General features: G+C 54.6%; 1 protein-coding gene across 1 annotated transcript in view; it reads right to left on the bottom strand.

Annotated features, from left to right (window-relative positions):
- The window catches only part of TRIM8 (tripartite motif containing 8), a 32,303-nt gene extending 24,956 nt beyond the window's left edge, over positions 1-7,347 (bottom strand). The window contains exons 1-2 of the mRNA XM_014957256.1: positions 6,899-7,347; positions 5,824-6,519 (exon numbers count right to left, since the gene is read on the bottom strand). Of these exons, the coding sequence (XP_014812742.1) occupies positions 5,824-6,393 (570 nt within the window). The 5' untranslated portion in view covers positions 6,394-6,519; positions 6,899-7,347. The remainder of the gene's footprint in view (positions 1-5,823; positions 6,520-6,898) is intronic.
- Between the last annotated feature and the right edge of the window lie 899 nt (positions 7,348-8,246).

Below are 8,246 nucleotides of genomic sequence, written 5' to 3'. Positions count from 1 at the left end.
CCCCCCCCTTTCTTTGGCTCCCCCCTGGCTCACATGGGGACTGAGGCAACTCCTCAGCTCCAGAGGCGAAGACTGGAGCAGCGGAGAGGCTGTGGACTTCCCTCCAGCAGGACCAGGCTCAGCCGAGCGTGCGGGAGAGCCTGAGGACATCGCTTTGCTGGAGCGAGGGGAAGGGAGGAGAAGGGAAGGATGGTCCTGGGACTGGTGTGTTCCTCCAAGGGCTCACCCCGGCTCCCGTGTGTGAAGCACCAGGCTGAGGGGGCAGGAAAAGTCCAGGGTGTTACACCACAGCCCCACGTCTTTCCTACTTCTTGCTCTCCATGGTGTTCACAGGCTGGAGGAGAGCTGCACGCTCCACACCTCCATGCCAGCAGCCACACGTCAAGATCACAGCTTGGATTTAGACTAAACTAGAGTCTGGGCCAAGTTTATTATGCCCTTGTTACCAACCAAAGCTGGGTTTATACCTCCTGATTCACAGAACGACCAGGACATCCCGGTCTCAGGGGCTGATTCAAAGCCACCATCGAGGGAGGGGTTGAAGGTGGAAAGCTCTCTGGCCAAGGCTGTCTGGCATGGGTGGGCAAGGCTGTGCCTAGACTTCCCCACCAGCAAAGCACAGCCAACGCCTGTGTACCCCAGGGGTAAGCCTGGGCTATCATTTGTTGCTGCTCCTTGGGAAGGAGCTCAAGGTCCTCAGATGAACCTCTCTTTCCTTCTCCTCCTTCCATCTAACCCTTACCAGCACCTGTCCGCGCAGCAGTTTCCCTGTGGGAAGAGAGGAGTCTCCACCACAGCCCCTGTCCTACTCCTTCAGGAAAGCTCTCCCCTCCATGCAAGCCTCCTCCCTCCCACCCAAACCCATCAGGCTGCCTCCCCGCATTCTCCATCTCCGCTGTCACTTCTCAGATTGACTCTACACAGAAGACTTGCTGCTGCGGGTCTAGAGCAAGCAACCGCTGGCAACCTGAAGGGCTGAGGGCGAGGAAAATTCTCAAGCTTAGCAAGAAAGCAGCAGAGAAAAGCCCTTAATCCAAACCCCGGGGAGGCAGGAGACTGTCCCAGTTCAGCCAAAGATCTGGGACCCCCAGGATACCCACTGCTGCTTGGTCAGCAAACCCAGATGGGTGGGTGCTACGGGCTGAACTGAAATCCCCCGCTGCCCCTGACAACACAGCACAGAAAAGCCTGACAGATCGATGGTGGCGAACGGCACGGAGCTAGGAAGGGAGGCTAGGTGGGTGCTGGGATTTCTGTGACTGCCCAAGGCCCTAGAAGTCATTACTCATCACGGCAGCTTGACCAAGTGACAGCATCCCAGGGCACAATGATCAGTCACATTTAGGAGCCTGGCACTGGACTCGAGGCCCCTGGGAAGCAACCAGGGCATGGGCAAAGCCGGTGGAGGGAGAGACATGGGGGTAGGCTGACCAGGGAGGAGGAAGAGGCTGGTGGTTCAGCTCTGGTGTAGGCTCAGATGGAGGGCACGGGGAGAACCTGCACATCTCCAGCTTCATAGGACCTACTGCCAAAGTCATCTGCGGACCAGGTACGTTCAAAGAGCGCTGTGGGGAATGCCTGCCAGGCACCAGCCCACACCATCTACAGTCACAAGAGCTAAATCAACGCTCCAGCACTTGGGCACTTGCGCTCACAATGCCTCCGGTGAGCTGCGTGCCGCGCTCTTCATAAACAAGTCATCTGGAAAATAAGTAAGCCTGCAAAAATCCAGCCCATCACAAGTTACCAAACCTGTTTCAGAGTAAAACAACCTCCAGCAGCTCACGTCAGGAGCCTGGTGGTGGAGGCGACCCCAGCCTCCCCAGCGCTGGGGCTCCCTAGATCCCAGCAAGGATGGCAGCGGATACCACGTGGGACTCCCTTCAAAAAGGAAGGTGTCTCTGGTGTCAGAGCCAAGAAAAGCTGGTGGGATTTTCCCTCTAGAGACCTAGAGCTTTTGAACTGCAGAAGCAATCAGCTGGGGCAGGTAGGAAAAGCACACGGGCCATCTCTACACTGGGGCTGGTGGCCAGCGCTGGCAGAAGACCAGAGTTCCTGGTACAGATTTGGGATTCATCCCTTCCTGTGCTCCTACCAAGCGTTGACCTCTCCTCTCTCCCATACTCAAGAAAGCACCTGAGCTGGGCTTATCTGGGGGCCTGCCAAGAAAGCAAGCTCAAACCCACCGAGGAGCAGACGGACTCGACAGCCCCATCCCTGTCTGTCCCCCTGGATTTGCTGAACGGGCACTTCTCCTACACGCCTGCAGAAGGATCCCCAAGGTTTTCCCCGCAGCTCTCAGCACCACAACGCACTTCCTCTTAGTGTTCAAAACCACCAGAGATCTTCAGAACGCGGTGGGATTTTTCTCCCGATTTCCCAAAAATACACTGCAAGCGAGGCCAGAGGGAAATCTACCTCCATCCCCTGAAACAAAACAGAAGCAGGAGCAGAGCCGCTACCCCAAGTCCCTTCCCGCTGGTGGCACCTCCGTTGAGGACAGGCAGTTGGGACATCCCCAAGCAAGCTCTGATGTACCTGGCCTCAACCAACCATGTCCCACAGAAAGATGGGACAAACATGGTAACACCCCACAAGTGAGTCCCTTTTTCTAGCTGCTGCCTTCTGACCCGTGCTTCAATCCTGACAATGTATTTTTCCCCCTTTTTGGATGAAATAAATAAGAAAAAAAGGCAACATATCAACCTCACGCTAGGGCAACTTTCTTTTTCAGCCCTGAAAGGAGGTTCGCCCATGCCGGGGAGATGGCAGGTTCCCCCATGCAGGCAGGAGGCACGTGGCTGGGGCAGCAAAGGCAAAGATGGAAGAAAAAAAAAAAAAAAAAAAAAACACGTTTCATTTTAAGACCTTGACACAAGCAAAACGACAAGAAGCAAAGAAAAGAGGGTGCGTTGTTGGCTTTTTTTTTTTCTTCCCTCTCCTCTTTAAGCGCTACAAAAACAGGAAACAAAGGAGAAAACATCTCACAGGGGGGAAGGGGATCAAAAAAGGAAAAAAAAAAAAAAAAAACAAAAACACGTTTCATTTTAAGACCTTGACACAAGCAAAACGACAAGAAGCAAAGAAAAGAGGGTGCGTTGTTGGCTTTTTTTTTTTCTTCCCTCTCCTCTTTAAGCGCTACAAAAACAGGAAACAAAGGAGAAAACATCTCACAGGGGGGAAGGGGAGGTAAGCGCTTTATACGCCCACGAAAGAAAGATTAACCACATATTTTATTTACTGTTTGTATTACGGTTGCACCGTGGAGTTCAACCGATTCCAAGCCAGGGCTCTGCGGGTTTGTGCAGCACCTAATGCTGAGCATCCCCCTGCATCCCCCAAACCCACCGAGCACGCAGCTCCGCTCCGAGCCAGCCCTCCACAGACACCCTCCTTCCTCCCGCAGACACTCGCCTCCGGCCTCTTTTTGCCCAGCACGACCTCTCCTTCTTGCCCTAATTGCCATCTCACAGCCGAGAAAGCACCAGTGCTGGCCCCTCAAGGAGTTTTGAGCCCCGTTTCCCCTCCGGAGTCGGAGCGTAACCAGGGGTAAGATGCCCTTCGAGGTGGGCCGGCAGCAGAGCCAGAGTAATAAATGCTAAAAAAAGGTGAGTTTATGGGGAGTGTGTTTGCAGGTTTCCATCCCTCCTCCAGGCAAAGGGGGCCACCCCCACCACACCAGGTCGATGTTGCACCCCCCCCTACACACACACACACACTTCCAAGTCCCCCGCACCACCGGCAGGGCTCTGAAGCCTCCAAACTTTGACTCATTTCTCAATTAACAGTTTCCCAAACGCCAGCCACACATGGAACAAACCTCTCACGACGGGGCCTCCCCCGGACCTCCCAAGCCCGGCATTACTCATCCATCCCCCCCCCAAAGTCCTCCTTCCCCGGGATGCTCCGGGCACTGTTCACCACCACGGGGTGAGCAAGCATCCAGGAATCCCGGGCCCAATTCCCGCAGGCGGGAAGCCGTCACCGGCTGAGCCACCCTAATTTGGGAGCCACCGTGGCCACCTTCCTTGCTTACTGGCAAGGGGCAACTTTCAGGCAGAGACCTGCCCAAGGGCCAGCAACCTGCCGGGTGTTTTTCCTTGGGGCTCTTCCCTACTCCAGCCAGTTCTTGGAGGAATTGCTTCAACTGCAGGGGGGATGCTTCGGGCACGCTGTCCCCCAGCTTTGGGTTGTCCTCCATTGCCCCAGCCTCCGAGCACCCAACCGAGCCACGCGCCCAGCGGGAAGAGACAAGCTTATCACGGCAGAGAAAGGAAATTAAGATAAGGCAGCAATGGAGGTACCGAGGGATTTGGCCAAGGTCACAAAACAAGTCTGCAGCTCTACGATACAGCCGTCCGACGCGCTCGGTGTCTTGGCCACACATCTTAAAATTTCACACCAGGGCCAAAAAAATCCAGCCTAGCTGGTGGCAGCCTCCTGCCAGGTCATTAGCAGCGAGCATCCGCAAGGAGCAGCGAACATCCAGCCCTAACAACAGCAGCAGCAGCAACAACAACAAAAAAAAAACCCAAAAAACAAAACCACGCAGCAAGAGCGGGAATAGATGAGATCAAAGTGTCCTGGAAAAGGACCTGGAAAAATACTTTTGGTCCCTGGCGAAGACTCCTGGGAAAGGCAGACACCAGCCCCGTCCCAGCCCCGCGCAGCCCTCCCGGGGTGGCTCCCCACCCTGGCAGAGGGAGACCAAAATGACTCCCTATAAATAGAAGCAGAAAAGCGCTTCTCCAAAAGCCTGGCCGGGTCTTTCCCCTCCCAGCGCGTGTGGCGGAGCCGCTGGCACCTCCGCGGAGGTCTCTGGTTTTCCCCCAAAAAACCTGGAGAGGAAAATAACCTTCCTGTGAGCTCAGGCTGGCTCCTCTCCGCACAGAGCCGTCCACCCCCCCCTCCCAGGCCTGGCCATCCAATTGGAAAGTAATTATACTGCAATTTTTATTTATGACTTTTTTTTTTTTTATTGCTAAATGGTGACTCATTTTGGCAACATTAAAATACACAGGAAATCATCCCCATTTTACAGTAATCACCATTCAATTCATTGTTAAATATCAGATGGTCTGGCCAGGAGCGAAATACAGACTCGCTTTCCCTCGAATCCATGCTGCTTTGGGGAAGGGCGGGGGGGGGAGGGGGGGGACAGCCATGTCACCCCTATTAAACCCCCATTATTTGGCCAAACCCCAGGTGTAAATGCCCGTCAGCGAGAAGCCGTGGGTCCCCGACACGAGGCGGGGATGGCGGCCCCGGTGGGAGGCGGTGGGAAGAGCTGGCAGTTTGACATTCACAGGCCTTACAATGGAGGGGGGGGCCGCGTCTGCAGCCGCTTTGTGTCCCCCCTGTGGTGGGGGGGAAGCCCCATTTCGGGGTGACACCACCTCAGAGGCTGGCGGCTGCTCTGCTTCCCCCCACAAATGGCTGCACACCCCAGCAGGAACTGGGGGGATGACCCCTCCAAACCCCCAGACCAGGACCTTGACCCTTCCCCAGTGGCTGGTGGGTCCTACGGCTGAACGGCTCCAAAGGCTCCTGGTGCGGACCCCCTTCCCCATGGGACACCCCCCCCTTGCCTGCGCCCACGGGCTCCACCAACGCTCGGCTGGAGCGGCCACCTAACATGTCCGCCGTGAGGGGACCGGGCGGAGGAGGAGGAGGAGCAGCGCTGGGGTGGGTTTTGCGTAGGCCCTACACAAACGCCGGCCTTCAGGGAAGGAAGAGGGTGGCCGAGGAGAGCCCAGAGACAACCCCCCCCGCCCCAACACCACCATCACCCCCAGCCCCACCTCCACGGAAGGTCCGACTCACCCTGATCTCATTGCGGCGGATCTCCACGTCGCAGACCGAGTGTCCCTGGTGGGCCCCGCTGTAGTAGCAGCAGAACTGGCAGACGGCCACCTGCTCGGCCTCGCAGTGGTAGAGGCGGTAGGCGTTGTGCTGGGGGCAGCTCCAGGCCCTCACGTCCTCCGCTTCCACCAAGAGATGGCCCCGGGCGGTGGAAGGTTGTTGGAGATGGGTCTGGACATGGGACTGGCAACAGGGGGCTTCGCACCTCAGGCAGATCTTCTGGGCGGGCAGCGGCGGGCCACGGCGGCAAAAGACGCAGTGCAAGACGGTGGGGGGCTTCTCCAGGTTGAGGGAGTTGAACTTCTCCACGATGTTGGTGAGCTTCAGGTTCTTCTCCAGGTTGGGCTTCTGGTTGTAGGCCTGGTTGCACTCCGGGCAGCGCACCAAACCCGACTCCTTGGCCCAAGCCTCCCCGATGCAGCCCCGGCAGAAGTTGTGCTTGCAGGGCAGCTGGACCGGCTCCACGAAGACGTGAAGGCAAATGGGGCAGATGAGCTCCTCTTCGAAGCAGTTCTTCCAATTCTCGGCCATCTCTGCCGGGCAGCCTCTGGCAACGGTTTTCCACACACCACCACCACCACCACCCCCACCACCCTCCTCCTCCTCCTCTTGGGTCGCTCAGTGCGGTCTAAGGGCGGACGCCGGGGTCTGTCCTCCCTGCAAAGGGGGGGGAAGCCAAAAAAGGGGTTGGGGGTGGTGAACGGATGGAGGGGGATCCCTGTCCCCCACCCCCAACTCGCCCCGTAATTAATCAACCCCAGATAAATCCCAGCCGATCTTAAAAACATCGACAAAACGCCAGGGCAGCACTCTAGGAAATCTCCAGCCAGAAAACGCGACGGCCCCACCGCTTCGTTAAAATAAATAAATAAATAAATAAATAAAGCAACACAAACGATTAAAACAAACAAACAAACAAACAAACCCACCCCAATATTGTCGGATTTACAGCCCCAAAGTCTCAACCACCCCTAAAAAGCCGTTCTGTTCGTTCCTTTTTTTTTTTTTAAACCCCAGAAGGTGAATCGCAACTTACCAAAGGTTGAAAAAAATCCATACAAAATCCAGCAGCGGAGTCCAAGTTCCATATAAAGCTCCTAAATTTAGCGCTCCGGATCGGATTTTTCTCTTCTTAGGTTTGCAACTGACATTCAATATTTTAAAGGGACTTTTGTGTCGTCCCCCCCCAACACCACCACCAACCTGGCGAACAGCTGAGAGCACCGACTGGCTGGATTTCTCCTCCCTCTCCCCCTGATGGGAGTTGGGAATCGGGAGTCTTTTAAAGGAAACAGATCAAAGGGGTTAAGATCCAAAACGGGAAAAGGAGGAAGGTTTTAAAAAAAAAAATAAAAAAATTAAAAAAAAAATAATAATAACGATAGCGACGATGACGATGGTGAAAAAGCGAATTCTCTCCGCCGCCCCTGAGATTTGCTTCTAACCCGGCGGAGCAGCAGAGAAAAAAAGGAAGAGGAAAAAAAAAAAAAAAACAAGCCACTTTTCTGCAACAGCTTTCCCAGAAACAGTCTACCCCTACCTGTAAATGAACTTTTAAAAAGAAACTATAACCAAATTGGCCATGAAGAAACCCGTGACTTTCACTTCCCTAACAATTAATGCTTTCCCATGATCTCATCACTGCATAACAGCTTTGCAGCCTATGCATACCATATTAAAAGTTCCCAAGATAACTTATAGCCTCACAACGTCACTCAACTCTGACACCAAGGCAGCAAGTTATCTTTTAGAATTTTGCAAGGAAAACAGGAAAAATGTGGAAGGTGCAAACAAGAACGTCAACTAAGACACAAACACAGAATAAACATAAAAAGGTTAAATAAAAGGTCTGAGAAGCAATCTCTCACAGCAGAAGACAATTATTCCAAGTCAGTCGGACAGCACTGAGTGAGAAAGATTCCAAAGAAGAGGATCCTGCTTAGGGAGATGACAACTGATCCAGAGACAGGAGAGTGCTGCAGCCAGAGGAGCACTTCCCTCACACCCTTCCCAGTTCAGGTATTTCCTGCTGACAAATGGGGAGCCCAGTCAGGAAATCAAACAAGCTGAAACCCAACCTGATAAAAAAAAAAAAAAAAAGAAAAAAAAAAAGAAAAAAAACCCCTCTCGCCTGCCTCGAGATTGCGAGGTCTTGAATGGGAGAGCTGGGTCATTCAGAGCAAACCCCAGCCTCCCCCAACGCTGCCGGAGAGGGATGGGGGGAGGACGGGCTCTGACGGGGGGGGATCCAAACCCCGCGTCCCCCCAAATCAACCTGCTCCGAACCCACCGACGGGGAGGGGGGGGTGGTTAAAGGCGAACGGGGGGAAGAAGGGAACCTAGCCCGGTCTCATGGCCGGCCGGGGGGGGGAACGCTGCCCCCC

This window comes from Calidris pugnax, unplaced genomic scaffold (assembly GCF_001431845.1).
Source record: "Calidris pugnax isolate Ruff unplaced genomic scaffold, ASM143184v1 scaffold4, whole genome shotgun sequence".
Taxonomy (NCBI): Eukaryota; Metazoa; Chordata; class Aves; order Charadriiformes; family Scolopacidae; genus Calidris; species Calidris pugnax.
Note: the sequence above shows the minus strand (reverse complement) of the source record. Positions and strands in the feature narration are given on the sequence as shown.